Source organism: Lygodium microphyllum, chromosome 22 (assembly GCF_053477565.2).
Source record: "Lygodium microphyllum isolate KBCC chromosome 22, Lygodium_microphyllum_v1.1.10, whole genome shotgun sequence".
NCBI lineage: Eukaryota > Viridiplantae > Streptophyta > Polypodiopsida > Schizaeales > Lygodiaceae > Lygodium > Lygodium microphyllum.
Window position 1 is genome coordinate 65,109,757 of NC_141156.1, and position 16,277 is coordinate 65,126,033.

Sequence of the window (16,277 nt, forward strand, 5' to 3'; positions counted from 1 at the left end):
TTGATATATGAGCCTAAATATGATTATGACATGGTTTGACGCTTGGATTTGAACTACATTGATGTACTTGGACTTTGATCGGTTTCTTTGAACTTTTATGCTTACTCACTTACGGATATTGAAGCTTCATTGAAATCTTATGCTCCCGATGTATTTGTGATGCCCTTGGGCTTCCTAGATGCTTTAATGTATATGTCTTAAGCTTTGCTTGCTCACTTTGCATTCCAAATTCACTTCCAATGGGAGACGCTTGTACTTACTTGGCAGAGCTTAGTTCTTTAAGACAATGAGACTCTTGGTTCACGTATATGCTCTCTTGTATGCTATTGGACACGATTATCTCCACGTGGGATCATTTAATTCTATATGCTTTGGGTATTGGTACTTACCTCTGTCAGCAGTTTGTCAATGATTTATATGCTTATGGGATGTATGGCTTATTGACACTATGAGTTCATGACAATCTTTGATATTGGTAGATGCTTAGTCAGTGCTAGTTGCATTCTTTGTATCTCAGTTGCTACTCAGATATCCCTAGTAGTGGGAGCTTGCTTAGTTGGCTATTTGCCCATAGTTGGATTGACATATACTATTGTCTTTATTTCAACATTACTGTACTTATAGTTTTCAACATTCTTTTAGAGAGCGGACATTAGACTTTGACAGTCTATTGCTTGCAGTTGATTGCTGGACAACTCTATGCTTTGATATTTCTTGGCGGAGTTTTACAGGCATTTGCAATCATTTAAAGCAGTCCATTCTCATGGATTTTACATTGATATATTGTTGTTATGGTTGGTTCTTTGAATGACAGTGCTATAGTTTGATGACACAAAGTTTACCTATCGGAAGACGCAGATATGGCGGCTACTAGTTCAAAAGAAGCAAATTAGGCCTTTGAAAACCAAGAGTATAAAGCCCAAAAGCATTGATTAAGATATTTGGGATGAGTTGGATGAGCTATGTAAAACCACTCTTATATTGTCATTGTCAAAACACATTTATTTCAATGTTGTGACACTTGAGGATAATGCTAGGCAATTATGGAAAAAGATATGCAATTTAATGACAAGCAAAGTCTTGCTTCACAACTATATTGGTTGAAATAGCTCATAGACCTTCGTATGAAGGAAGAGACTATTGTGTCCACGTATTTGAATGAATTTCATTCTATTTTCAGCCAATTGCCTTCGCAAGACATTGAGTTCAAGGATAATCTCCTTCCCCTTTTCTTGTTTGTGACACTTCTGGAGTCATGGGACACTTTCCATATTGCCATGTGTGCTAATATACCTAAGGATGGTTTGAAACTCCAAGATGTTGAGGGTCCCTTACTCACAGAGGAGATAAATAGAACGAATATGGATGCAGCTCGTACTTCTCGTGCATTGACTGTTAGGGATAGACATGATGGTAAGAGCAACAATGACTGCCGCACTAGAGACTCGTAGAGATCTCACTCTCACGGGTAGTCTCGCAATAACATGGTCGTAAGGCCTCTCTTACATGTCATTATTATAGGAAGCAGAGCCATATTCGGCCATAGTGCCATAGAATGCACAAGGATAAGCACAAAGAGAAAGGCAAAAGACAAAGTGCAAGAAAAGTCTAATGATCACAGCATTGTCCCCAACAAGTCCAAGGTCAAAATTGAAGAGATTAATGTTGTACACATTGATTTTGATCATAATTACATACTTGCAGCTTCTTCTCTTGATGTTTCGTAGTGGGCGGTTCCACTCCTATCGCAACATGACAGGATCTGTCAGATTGGATAATGAATTGGAATTGGATATTGTTCATAATGGAGATATACAGTTGCAGTTTGCTTCAAGTAGCATCTTTACTTTGTATGATGTATGCCATGTTCCAGCTTTGACCAAAAGCCTACTCTCTGCTGGACAGTTGGATAATACAGGCTGCTTTGTATCTTTTGGTGATTTCTCATGGAAGATTACTCATGGAAATCTTATCCTAGCATGAGGTGCCAAGTTTGGCACTCCTTATCCCTTACTTGTATCTGGGTCTATCAACCATGTTTTAGCACTGACTGCAATACCATATGTATAGTTATGGCATGGTCACCTTGGATGTATATCATTAAAGGAAATAAAAATGCTTACCTACTTATAGTATCTTCTACCATTTGACTATAAATGTTTTGATTCTTGTGATCATTGCCTTTATGGCACGCAAATATGTAGTTCACATAAAAAGTTTGGCATTACGTGTATGGATAAGCCTTTAGCTCTTGTTCATTCTGATGTTTGTGGACCTATGTCTTGCAAGTCATTAGGTGGTACGAAGCATTTCATTACTTTCAGTGATGATTACTCACATAAGGTTTAGGCATATCCCATAAAGTAAAAATTGAAAGTATTGGCTATGTTTCAACGTTAGCTTACTCTTGTTGAGAACCAGTCTAGGTATAGACTGAAATGCCTACAATCTAACAATGGGGGTGAGTATGTCTCTAAGACCTTTCAGCAATTTTATGATAAGAAGGGCATTAAGCGTCAATTGACGGCTCCCTACACCCCACCCCAGAATGATATGGCTGAAAGCATGAACAAAATGATTCAAGAGAGAGTTGCTTAGCTATGTAGGCTTACCACAACATTTTGGGACTAAGGCAGTTACTATTGCCGTACATTTAATTAATAGATCCCCATACATTGCTCTTGACTATCAGGTTGCAAAAGAGATATGGTACAAAAAACCTCCATTATATGCTCATTCGTATGTCTTTGGTTGTGAGGCTTTCTACCATGTTCCCAAGGACAAGCACAATAAGTTGGATCCCAAGTTAATAAAATGCATATTTCTTGATTATGGGGATGCAAGTGAGATGGGCTATCGCCTATGGGATCTGTAGGCTCAGGTCATCCACAACCATGATGTTGTCTTCCATGAAGAAAAAATGCGTAAGCATCCTGAGCAGATAGTTGAGCTACGCAAGATAAATCATATACAAAGGTGAGTCACTCTTAGAAAAGGGTCATGCAGTCATAGTACGACTCATTGTAAAAAAAATCATACATGGGATTTGGTTCCTTTGCCTAGTGGAAAATGTGCTTTGCCATGCAAGTGGGTATACAAGTTGAAGAGTATCCCTAGATTCCCCAAGCTAGCATATAAGGCCAAATTGGTTACTAAGGATTTTAAGCAAAAGCATGATGTTGACTTTGATGAGATCTTTTCTCTTGTAGTCGAGATAACAACCCTACACTGAGTATTAGCCTTAGTTGCTCAGTTAGATCTGGATCTCTATTAGATGGATCTTAAGATAGCTTTCTTACATGGAGACTTGTATGATGAGATTTATATACAACAACCTAATGGCTTTCAAGAAAAGGATAGGGAATACATAGTGTATAAGTTGAGAAAGAGCCAATATAGTCTTAAGCAGGCACCTAAGGAATGGTATCATAAGTTTGATACATTTATGCAGTTGAAGTCTTACTCCTGCAGTGATATGGATCTATGTCTACACACAGAAGGCTCGTGATAGCAACCTTATTATCTTAGTACTTTATGTGGATGATATGTTGATTATTGGGAGAGCTCATGATGAGCTGGATGCTTTGAAAACTCAACTCAAGAAAAGCTTTGAGACAAAGAACATGGTGCAAGCCTCACATATTCTTGGAATGCACATCATGCACGATTGCTCTAAGGGGCTCATTTACTTGTCACAGAAAGAGTTCATACATAAGGTCCTAAAGTGTTTTCATATGCAGAACGTTTAGCCTATTGGTTGTCCTTTACCTTCCCATGTGAAAGTTAGTTAGGCGAATTGTCCCCAGTCAAATGAGTAAAAGGCTGAGATGGCTAAGATCCCTAATGCATCCACAATGGATAGCTTGATATATACCATGATAGCCACTCATCCAAACATAGCATTTGCAATGGGAGTTGTGACACACTATATTGCTATACCTACTCCATGACATTAGGATGCCATGAAGGGTACCATGAGTTACCTGAAAAGACATTGCAGATATGAGCATTTGCCATGGTAGTCAAGATACTACAGTCATGGATTACACGACTCCGATTATGCAGGATACGCAAATAGTAGGAAGTCCACCTTTGGATATGTCTTCACTTTAGCTAGGGGTTCTCTCTCTTGAATATCCAGAGTGCAGAAATGCACAACCTTATCTACTACTGAGGCAAACTATGTTGCAACCACTGAGACTTGCAAGGAAGCCCAATGGTTAGGCCGTGATATTACTGTTACTCCTACATTGCATTCAGATTCTTTCAGTGCTATTCAATTGGCCAAGCAATCTTTCATGTGAAGACAAAGCACATTGAGGTACACTATCATTTCATCAGGGAGATGGTAGAGGACGAGTCTGTTGAGCTTGTCAAGATCTCAATCGACGAGAATCCTATAGATCCACTTACTAAAAGTCTCTTAGCAGAACGTTTTGCCTTTCTTAGAAAGATGAGGAGCATAGGATGAGATAATATCTATTCCTCATCCTATTGTAATTTATGTATATTTGTACTTTGTCACTTTTTCTTCTCTTGCGTCATAACCTCAATTCATAAGGGACAATCCTACTATAAATGCTACTTCATTCCTTATCAAGGGTTTGTAAAGGATGCAATATCCTTGCTTATGTATGTTATTAAGCTTTATTAAGCTCACACTGCAAGTACTCATGCACATAAGACTTGACCATAGTCTTAAAATACGGCCAATAAAATAATTGGTGACTAAGGCCAAAGTCCAGTGTATGCCAAGGTGTCAAAGTAAGCCGTTACGAATGGAATACTTTTATGCTGTCTTTCTCTCGGTAGCCAGCTTTTAGGCAGTAGTTGGATCGCCAAAGCTTCTTGGGCTACTAGATTCCTCTTGAATTAGTTACAAGATCTTACCAAAGTAAAGATGTTTGGCAATGCCCTTTGAGAAAAAGATAGAAATTAGACAAAATTTCGAAGAAGGATAAGGTAATGACTTCAAGAATTCGACTATGAGCATCGGCAACCATATTAGTTGTGCCCTTTCTATAGAGAATTTCGAAGTCAAACTCTTGCATAAGCCTCGCCCGTCTTGCCTTGTGGCCACGAAGATTGGGCTAATCACATAGGTATTTCAATGAATGGTGGTCCATCCAAATAACAAACAGGGTGGTGTACAAACAATGATGCCTTACTTTAAGGGCATGGATAACTGTCAATAATTTCTTCTCTCGAGTGGTATAATGTGTTTGGGCATGAGCGTACGGCTCTATCGAATGCGATAGGTTAGCCTCTTGATAAAGGACAACACCTAAAGTATAATCTCTCGCATCCGTATGAACCTCAAAAGGTTTATTCAGAACTTATACATTTGCATTAAAGACAGCTCCCACTTCAATAATACATCACCAAAATTCCCAAATACAATGACCCAAATGCTGTATTTACCACTGTTTCACTGCATAGTGAGTATTCAACAATACATGTATCAAGAGAAGCTGCCCTTTTTCAACATTTGAAGCATCCAAAACTCAAAAGACTCCCACTCAGCAGTGAATCTACTCCAATTGCATCAATACATCTTCCCAAACATCAAGTTCGGGCTAATGTTGCAGAAATTTCATGATTTCTGCAAAAGCCCCAAATTTCAAGATCCAAGAGTGCACAATTTCCAAGAAATTGCCTCGAACAAGCAAAAAATTTTCACATGTATCTGAGAATCCCCAAAATTTCTGAGACCCATGCACTCAATGTCTGCAATTGATGGATCAAGAGTCACTAATATATGTGTATGGCACCAAATCTGGGAAAAGCCCCGAATTTCCATTTGCAGAGGGAAAAAAAAATACCCACGGAATGATGGGTCCATTGACCCATCAGGTCTAACGGTGCCTAATCCAACCGCATGACTCCTGTCGATTGCCGCACCCGTCAGCTACGCGTTGTGCCATGGCCCCTGTTGCCTGTCGTGTCCCCGTCAGCTACCCGTTGTGTCGTGTAGCCCCTGTCGCCTGGCACCCGTCAGCTGCTTGCTTCGTTCACCTACACCCAACCCTGTCGCCTGGCGCCCGTCAAGTGCACTATTCGCCTGCTAACGTCTATTACCTGCTCACCTACTCCTTAACAACCCAATAAACTGTTACGCCTGTTGGTCCCAATGGTGACGACTGCATTGTCAGCAGTGGCTACCGGTCATGATTACCTACTTGCGTGAGCCATTGGCTCTGATACCAATTTGTAGAGTTGAAGTGGAAGCAAATAGAGAGAGAGAACAGAGAGTAGGCGCATTAATCGAGGTGCTCAATGATCCGAAACTGAACAGTATTGAACAATGAGATAGAGTGAGAGTGAGTTGACGGATAGGTGTGTACCAGTGTGGTACACACAAAGAATTAAAGAATGTATTTATACTTAGGATACGGTACCAGTGGCAATGATGGGCGCTTACCACCTGCAGTGTATAGGTGTGTGGTCATGGTATGAAGTAAATATAGGGCGGTGTATGCATAGGCACCTTTATTCCCAACAACCTACCACTTAAAGGCAAATGCGTCTAAATCAATCGCATAAAGTGTACTTTACCATTTATCTGTCAAAGCAACTCAATTATCATCATAAGCTCATAACTCATGCTCTTCAAAAAATAATTAACGAGACTTTATATTTATGAAAAGTATTTACAAAGATATATTAATCATATTTATGATCTACCAATAAACCATCTCATGGATCCTTTCCTCATGAAAAGTATCAGGGTCTATGCTCTTATATCTTAGGGGATTCTCATGTACATGGCAAACAACATAATATGGTGGTTTCTAGGGATAACCAAAACATCCCGTACCAAAATAAGGCCTTTTGGGTAGTACTACAACAACTCTCTCGCATGGTACTATTTGTAGCACTTTTCGATATACCCACAAGGTTTCAGGTATAGGCTCATTCCCAATGTTTAGTAACCGTTCAGCAAAGGCACTGAACAAAAGGTATATCTTAACTATCCTTAATCGTTCAGCCCATCGAATCCTCCATAGTTTGTAATGAAGAAGGATGTTACGCCCACGATATATCCCCATATGGGACCTATTCCCTGGCCAAAAATCTCTTATGTACCATTAGTTAGAATGAGGTTGCAATATAATTGGAGGAATTAAGATCATCTCCATTATCTCAAATATAGCCTCGCGGTATGAGAAATTATTCAACCCTAAGGCTACTTGATACATGATGGGAAAAATATCCCGCAAACGTGTAGCTTCCTCATCGTTAAGTTCATATGGGCACAATGTGTATGCTAGTGTTAGTACAAGATAGTTAACAACAGTTTTCTTCAAACGAGTGTGATTATTTTATTAATTCCTTTTATACATTGACTACTTAACCTCCCACTAGCTTGTAGGAAAATGTTCCCGAAAGGTCACCCATCCCGGCAGTGTCGTCACCCAAGTGCACTTAACTGCCAAGTGGCTATCCACTAGGCTAGTTTTTTTTGTTATTCTATACTACAAACATAGTTTTAATAAGCTAATCTTAGGAGGGTTTCCCAAGTCTTTCTTCCATGAATTTGCATATAATATCTCATTAATAATAACAATTATCTTCATAAGTAGAGCTAGTTTCATTATTTTTTTAAAAATGTGCAACATAAATTAATTTTCTTTGGAATGTATATACACCAAGTAATGGGGACATTACACATGAAAAGGAAAGACTAGGCTCTAGAGTTGAGCTGATCCCATATAAAGCAACTTGATCCATCATCGAACCAATGAGAGGAACTTGCACTAGACAGGAAATAGGGAGTGGTAACAAAATCCCGAAGATCAAAGGTATCAAGGATACACTCCACTTTACATGACTAAAGGGAGTAGTTCGACCCATCAAGTCAATTGTCTTTTGGTGAGGAAGGGACTATGGGCACCTAAATACAATGTGCCATCATGGCTATATAAGGACTAGACGTATGAGCCCTATGGGAAATATGAAGCAAGGGGGAGAAGGGGGCTCTGATCTTCTCAACCTACTAACAAAGTGAAAACAAGGCTCTAAAATTTAAATGTCGATCCTTGCATCACTCTTCGCGATGGTCTAATTGGTGTGACTGCCTATCAAGAGAAAAAGAGAGAAGCTCCTCTTCGGAATCACCAAAAACGTTAAACCGGTAGTAATCCATCTTTGAAAGCCTGCAAACACACTAGGATAATTTGTGTTTTGGTGTTGGGATGTCCGAACGAAGGGAAAATCAGCTATACCTTGCTAAAGGAAGTTGTAGCAGCCCCACACACTTCGTAGAAGGCCCAAACAATACAAAAAATATGTGTTCATGACAAATTTGCTCCAAACAGCAAGCTAAGTGTGGTCTCCTCTTCATAGAACCTCCAAGCCCTCACTTTGGCAATGACACGTCTACTCCAAACAACAAGCTGAGTGTGGTCTTCTCTTCATAGAACCTCCAAGTACTCACTTGGCAATGATACTATGTGGGCATACACAACAAAAAGGAGACACAAACACAAAGAGAGAAGGGAAAAAAAAGACTATAATGAAAGAAGAGAATGAAAGGAAAAAATCTGCACTAAATTGAAGCCCTTTCTTAACTGCAAAAATTGGCCACTTGTCGATGGATATGTTTAACAGCTTGTTGCCTCTGTTCCAGCAAGTTGCACCTAAACACGGTCAATTATAGCCACCTACTGAAGGGGTACAGCAGCAAAATCAGCCACTTTTACATGAAAATCAGCAGCCTAATATTCAGCCCATTGTCAAGACATTATTGATGATATTGTTCATCATGAAAGGGCTGCCATTCGAGAGGCTATACATGTTCCTAGATGGCTGTTAGATACTATACGAGAGAACAAACAGCCTATTCTACTTCTTGCTAAAACTCAAGCAGCCACCAAACACGCTTAGGGTCATTTCGTTGCATAGGCTCTTGTTGCTACTACATGCACTAAAGAGCCCATATCTTTAAATGATGCTTCTCAAAGTGAGCATTTAATGACAGCAATGCAACTAGAGTTAGATTCTATACACAAAAATGGCACATGGGATTGCATGACTTGCCTCCTAGGAAGTGTGTGGATTTACAAACTAAAACTCAAATCTGATGGTAGCATTGATCACGACAAGGAACATCTTTTTTCCAAAGGGTATGCCCAACAACATGGGATTCACTATGATGGGATGTTTGCACCCACTTCATGTATGGCTACCATTTGCAATGTTATTGCTTTGGCTGCCCATTTTGATCAGTATTTGCATCAACTAGGTGTGAAGATTACCTTTCCAAATGGTGATTTACATGAGGAGGTTTATGTCAACCTCCTAGCTTTGTTAAGAAAGGGTCAAAGGCAAGGTATGTTCGTTGCATCAGGCCTTGTATGGTTTAAATAGGCATGGTATGAGAAAACACATGCTCACTTGATTGCTCTTGGTTTCAATAATTAATACACTAAGAGTATGCTATATATCCACAAGAATGGAGATGAGAATCTTTACATGGATAATATGCTATTGACTGGCCCCATGAGAAGCATATTGCAGCCTTGAAGGCTGAATTGCAACATGCATTTGATATTACAGTCTTCTCGTTCAAAGGGAAATTCAAAGGGAGCTTCCAAGTAGAGGCCTTCTTCCTCTAATTTCAGAGGATGTCACTTATTATTCTCATCATTAATTAGAGGACAATGGCTAACTTCTTGGGGCTGTTTTAATGAGCAAAAAAATGATAGAAAATTATGGAAAGTTTGGTTTCTCAACAGGCCACTATCACAAATGGAGTTGATCACCCATGTCATAGCTCGACATATCTAGATGACAAGCTGCAATCAAGAAATGGAACATCTCCACTACTAGTACTCTCTCTAGGATGTGGACATATTCAGAAAGGAAACTACAATCGTGCCATCAAGAAGTAGCACATTGCTACTACCAAAACTCTCTCTAGGATGTGGACAGAGATTTTTTACTCTCTCCAAGGAAGATGGAAGAGGATTTAGGGAGACTTTGAGCACATAAGGAGAAGAGATGCCTTTCAAAGTTCCTATCTATCTGGGACCTAAGCACCTTCTCTACTCGGGATGTCACATGGTTTGGCACAAAGTTCCTTGTTGGGACTTATCCTAAAATCATTTTGTTTCTTGCATGTGACAAGCCTTGCCACAACATTGACATTCAAGGTCTTTACACTACTAAGACTACTAAGAGCCTCTATCACAAGACCTACCTCAAGCTCTAATAGCCTAAATTGGCCTCTATTACCATTGCAATACTATTGGCTTAACTGCAAAAAACATTGTTGCAATTACTATTTGTATCTATATTGTTACCTCTACCTTCTAAGATGTCTCTTTCCCTATTTACTCTTACCCATATATGGGAGTAGAGTACCTACAGAACTTCTTGGATACAATGATTTCCTAGACCATTGTCAAGATCCTAACCCAATCACCTATCTCATTCTAAAATTTGATACCCTAGATCACTCTTGATATCCTATGATGCCCTAGGTCACTCTTCGAATTCATCCCATACCCTAGCTAGTATACATATGGTGGATCATTATCCATTTAACTATTTTCCTTGTTCACTTTATGGTTCATAATCCTAGGCCAACTGTATATTTGATCTCCCCTAAAATGAAAGTTTATATGTTTCATCCAAGTTCCCCATGCACACACATGTATATGATATCAAAATATATTTACCATTTAATATCATACATTAACTAATAAGAAGAAGACAAAAGTCCAGTCGGAATTTTCACTCAAAAGCCATTAGTGAGACTAAAATTACATGAAGAAGTTTTTCCAAATACTTGATTCAAAAGTAACCACTAACGTAATGCATCAACAATTGTACCTTCAGTTCCTCAACTGTAGATCTGAGATTATCATTCTCCATCGATAACCTTGACATCTCATCTGCCTTCGCCTGCAATTAACAATCACCATCCCTTTAAGAAAATCATAGCTAAAAATGGAGAGAATGTCAAATGTACAGTACTAACGCTGGTTACCTTGAACGGTTTCCTGCCATAATCTTGTTAGACGCATTACAGTGGCAAAATATATAGAGTTAAAATACAACACTGGAGAACCATTGAAATCACAACAAACTAGAAAAAATCCACACTCTTGAAAGTAGCAGCAGGAAGTATAGATATGAAAATGTAACTATGAAGAAGGGACTGAACTACCATTCTTGTAACTCTGTCTTGTGTGGATGGTGAACCAATGTCATTGCCAGAAAAAAGAAAGAGAGAGAGAGAAATTGCATCTTAACTATCAACACATTGAAAAATGAACTGACCTTTGACTGATAGGCTGCACCTTGCAAGGCTGCATCCAGTTTCTTAATCTGTAGCCTCAGATTTTCAACTTCTGCACTTTCCTTACCAACTAGCAATGGTTCTTCTGGCAGAATTATAGACATTGGCCCATCAATTTCTGAATGTGTCACTTCATTTGGGATGTCGTGTTCAATCTGCAGCTGATCAGTAGAAACATCAGCATTATTCATAATGTCTTTAGCTGAAACCACATCATCATCTGTAATATTTGAGGAAACCCCTGACTCAAAGCCATCTTGTCTGATGACATTTGGACCTTGAAGACTATGTGTAGCATCTGGTTGGGTAGCATTAGAAACATCTGAGCTTGCACCCAGCTTGTCATTACTCTGCCCTAAAGCTTTGTTTTCTAATTTGATATCTTCTGCTGCTTGTGCATCCTCCTCGACTACTATTGATGCTTCGTAGTTTCTCTCTTTAACCCCTTCCTCTTGTTGTTGTAAAAGGAGTGAGCCTTCTTCTTCTTGGACTTGAAGCTGCTCTTCAGTTACATCCTCGTTATGAACTGTTTCAGATGGCACTGCAGTTACTAAAGTCTCTGTTTTCTCATCTGGTTCAGAAAGAGTCCCAGTTTCGTGTTCAACAGGATTAGCTTGAGTTTTTAGTTCCAAAATAAGATCAGCTCGCTTTGCTTTCTGTGTTTCACTCAAACCAGTTTCAGAAACATGCTCATCATCAGCACCTGTTGTGTCGACTTCCTCTTGTGGATCTCCTTGACCAGCAAGCACTAACGTTGGATCAGCATGCAACCCTTTATCTCCACTGGAGGTTTGAGCCTCTGCTATTATTCGAACAATTCATTACTTATGTAAAGTATGAAACTGAAAAGAACTTCTCATAATTCTATTTTAAGTAAGGCAACGCTTCAATGAAGACAGCATAGACAGAAACCAATAACTAAAATGCAATGTGTACCATTAGAAGATTTGGATTTGTCTTCAAATCCAAGAGCGGAATCAAAATTCTTCTCGATGTTCTTTACGCTTTCGCTCAATTTAGTGACAGCACCAGCAATATCACCAAAGTTGGAGACAGCTCCAGCAATATCACTAAAATTTCCCAAAGAAACTTTCCCAAGCCATGCCATGCTTATATTGTTTCAAATATTACCTGTTCAAAAACCATCAATAAGATCAGAGATTTTCAGATGTGTGCGTTACAGAAGTGATCCCTCTGCCGGTTACATCTGCCAGAAACCTGATGTTCCAACTTCAATTTCGTACTTCTTATTGGAAACAAGCAAGACATCAATATTCCAGTACTGTTGTCCTTTTCATCAATTCCAACTAATGCAAGTTGATATGCACGTAAAACCTTCTGCAATAAAACCACTGGCATGGTCTTTTTTAAGTCTTTCCGGACGATTATACTTCTGATCAATTGACTGTGCTTCTTACTAAAAGTTTCTCTGAGACAAAGAACAAAAGAAAGAAAGAAAAGAGTAATGCTTAAGGATCTACCTTGAGCGAGCTAATCAGTGCAATTCCGTGTGAATTAACAGCAATGCTGATGATCTTATGGAGCGAGAGTGAGCGAGTACACTTACTCGCAGTTCTGGCTTGCTATCGATTCATCGGAGCGCCGGGAGGAGATTGCGGGCAGAGAGAGAGAGAGAGAGAGAGATCTAAGCTTCAAAGGCAGCAGCTCTGATTGATCTCCTCTACCAATCGCCTGTACTGATGAAAATCCGATTTAACACATTTGCACTTCCACTGATCGCCTTCTTGCGTTTTGTTGATGTCATAGTAAATGAAAATGCTTTATGTGTTTTCTATTCATCACAATATATATCGATAGATACATCTAAGTTATAACATGTGCAATATCTATACATTAGCTATGTATAAATTTATACAAAATTAGCGTTAGCTATTATGCAATGATGTCCAAATATAACTCAATATATTATTAATTATTAATAATGTAATATTGAAAGTGTCAACTAATCTATTTTCTAACCTACATGGCAAAAGGAAGGCAGCCTACTAGCCTATAATGTTTTTGTTGCTCGAATAATATTGATACTAGTGAGATTGTCACCTAACCTATTTCCTATAAACCAATAGTAATCTCAAACCTAGGGGGGGGGGGGGGGGGGGGGGTTGGGGGGGCGGCGTTGTGAGTGAGATGGCACATTGTATCGGTGATGAAATCTAGCCATCTCAAACCAAAATTAGAGGGCATGAAGATTAGGAGACTGCTGAAGCATCCGCCACCATCATTGCTATTGAAGAAGCCCACTATGGATATAGAACAACTTGCATTTGAGAAGCATAGACTTTGTGCCCTTCCATTTAAGAAGGTGATGGTGCCTCAACAATCTTGTCAAGCGATATCATACACTTATTCCAACATGGGACTAAGGACCCTCTAATCAAGTGTAGTGCCCTAACTAGGCTATTGCCTCACTATTGATGTCAAACTTATTGCATCAAAATAACCAAATTATTTCCTCTTCAAACTATGTAGTATTTCTCTCTAGATATGGAGGGCATCTCCCTCTTCAAACCATGTACCATTTCCTCGAGATAGGGAAAACTATTTGCTAAATTAGTATCCCTAAACCTGCAATATCCAAGTTCCTCAAAAGGAGGGTCTATGTACATTGTCTTAATATTAAGCTACTCTAATTATGTACAAAGTTGCATGTTTTATCAAACTTCCACTTGGAGACTCAACAATTACTAGCCACATAGGACAGGCCATGCATACAACTCATATATTGGCTATTCATCCTCCTAAAATACCACCTTGCGTGTCTTAATATACTTCACAAGCCATTTATGCATCTTTTCATCATTGAATATCACATCATGGTTGTGTACTATCTTTCTAGCCTCTAGATCCATAAACAATATCCCATTTCTCTTGAATCTTGATACCCAAGACAAATGCATTTATATAACTTAGGATCAAGTGTGCACCTCTTATCCTCAAAACTATGCATATATGCCTCATAGCCAAACACACTAAGTACTCATAAGAAGCTTTCATACCTAGCATAACAAAGAAAGAGAGAAAGAGAAAGAGAAAGGGAGGGAGAGAGGAGAATGAGTGAGAATGAGTGAGAAAATAACGAGGGGATGAAGAGAAACAAAGAGAGGGGCAACAAAGAACGAGAAAGAGAGGGGGAGAGAACATGAAACTGAGAGTGAAAGAAGAGGTGGATAAAAGGGTGAAGTAAAGGAAAGAAGGATAGTGGGAAAAAGAGAGAGAGGGGAGAATAAGCGAGAAAACAACAAGGGGGCTGAGAAAAACAAAGAGAAGGACAACAAAGAAAAAGAAAGAGAACAACGAGGGGGCAGAGAGAAACAAAGAGAGGGGCAACAAAGAAAGAGAAAGAGAGGGTGGAAAGAGCACGAAACGGAGAGTGAAGGGAGAGGTGGATAAAGGGTAAAGTAAAGAGAAGAAGAATAGCGGGAAAAAGAGAGAGAGAGAGGGGGGGAGAGAGGAGAATGAGTGAGAAAACAACAAGGGGGTGGAGAGAAACAAAGGGAGAGGCAACAAAGAAAGAAACAAAGAGAAAGAAAGAGAACAACGAGGGGGTGAAGAGAAACAAAGAGAGGAGCAACAAAGAAAGAGAAAGAGAGAAAGAAAGGGGAGGGAGAGCACGAAATGGAGAGTGAAGAGAAAGGTGGATAAAAGGGTGAAGTAAAGAGAAGAATGATAGTGGAAAAGAGAGGGAGGGAGGGAGGGAGGAGAATGAGAGAAAACAACGAGGGGGAGGAGAGAAACAAAGAAAGGGGCAACAAAGAAAGAGAGAGGGGAGAGAACACGAAACGGAGAGTGAAGGGAGAGGTGAATAAAAGAGTGAAGTAAAGAGAAGAAGGATAGTGTGAAAAAAAAGAGCTAGAAAGAGAATTGGAGAAAAAGAGAAAAAAAGAGGGAGAAAAAGAGAGATAGAAAAAACAATAAATAGAGAACGAGAGAAAGAGAGAGAAAAATGGAATAGAATTAGAGAGAACAAAATTATAGAAAGAGAATGGTAGAGGGGGAAGAGATGCACGAAGAGAGGCTCAAGAGGGGTGGGGGGGAGAGTCATTCAATGCCTTGTTTTTTGAGTTTTTTATTTGTTATCTTTGATTTTGATTTTAGCGAGATGCATTGAGTGCGAATGAAGAGAAAACAAGAGAAAGACATAAAGAAAAGAAGGGAGGAAAAGGAAAAGAGAGAAGAAGTAAGAGTGTGAAGGGAAGATAGGTAGATAAAGAAACATTTATAGAAATAGAGGGGGAGAGAGAAGCAAAGAAGGATGAAGGGAGGCAAATAAAAAAAGAAAAAAAGAGAGAACAAAAACCTATTGTTTGTCATAACGTAGATAAAATGGAAAATGATGATGGTCGTGATGTCCAAGATCGAGAGGTGTATCTTAATCAACATGTCCCGTGTCCTTGCTTTCAATGCAAGCTGGCAATCAGACGAAAGCGTCGCTTGTTTATAGAATACGTACGACACTTCGACGAGTTCCAATCGGAGATCATTGATTAGGTGATTTTAGACTTTGAGAAAACGGTAAGAAAAGTGTGTATCAATCATGTCTTACATTTGCAAACTAATTGAATATCATATACAAAAACATTAGATGTGCCGTAAAATTTATACATGGAGGTGACGTCTTATCCCAAGGAGGAATGCACCTATTGTGGCTAGTTAGAAGGGTTTGTGGGCATGCGATGGATTGAGTACCTGAGCCAATCCACCACTTAGAAGGCTCGACTCAATCTATACCCTCAACACCAAAGGAGACATGTAGCCTTTCGAACCTTCCTCTGATCTTGGAGCCAAAGATGGAGACAATGATCAATACATTGATGCCCATGGATGCCAAGTCATCTGATCCACCAAGAGAGGAAGCATCCATATCATTATATGATGGGTGCCGAGTATCTCGCCTAAAGATGTTGCTTGTGCTCCCAAGTGTGCATGTAAAATACGGGTGGAGCGATGCGAG

At 39.4% G+C, this 16,277-nt stretch overlaps 1 protein-coding gene across 3 annotated transcripts in view; it reads right to left on the minus strand.

Annotated features, from left to right (window-relative positions):
• GC5 (golgin Putative 5) overlaps positions 1-13,077 on the minus strand; it is a 70,673-nt gene extending 57,596 nt beyond the window's left edge. The window contains exons 1-4 of one of the 3 annotated variants that reach the window (XM_087663479.1): positions 12,873-13,077; positions 12,242-12,436; positions 11,287-12,104; positions 10,837-10,908 (exon numbers count right to left, since the gene is read on the minus strand). In XM_087663479.1, the coding sequence (XP_087519605.1) occupies positions 10,837-10,908; positions 11,287-12,104; positions 12,242-12,413 (1,062 nt within the window). In that variant the 5' untranslated portion in view covers positions 12,414-12,436; positions 12,873-13,077. Of the gene's footprint in view, positions 1-10,836; positions 10,909-11,286; positions 12,108-12,241; positions 12,437-12,523; positions 12,656-12,872 lie in introns of those variants that run through there. The other 2 variants (XM_087663477.1, XM_087663478.1) reach the window with 2 other exon arrangements.
• Between the last annotated feature and the right edge of the window lie 3,200 nt (positions 13,078-16,277).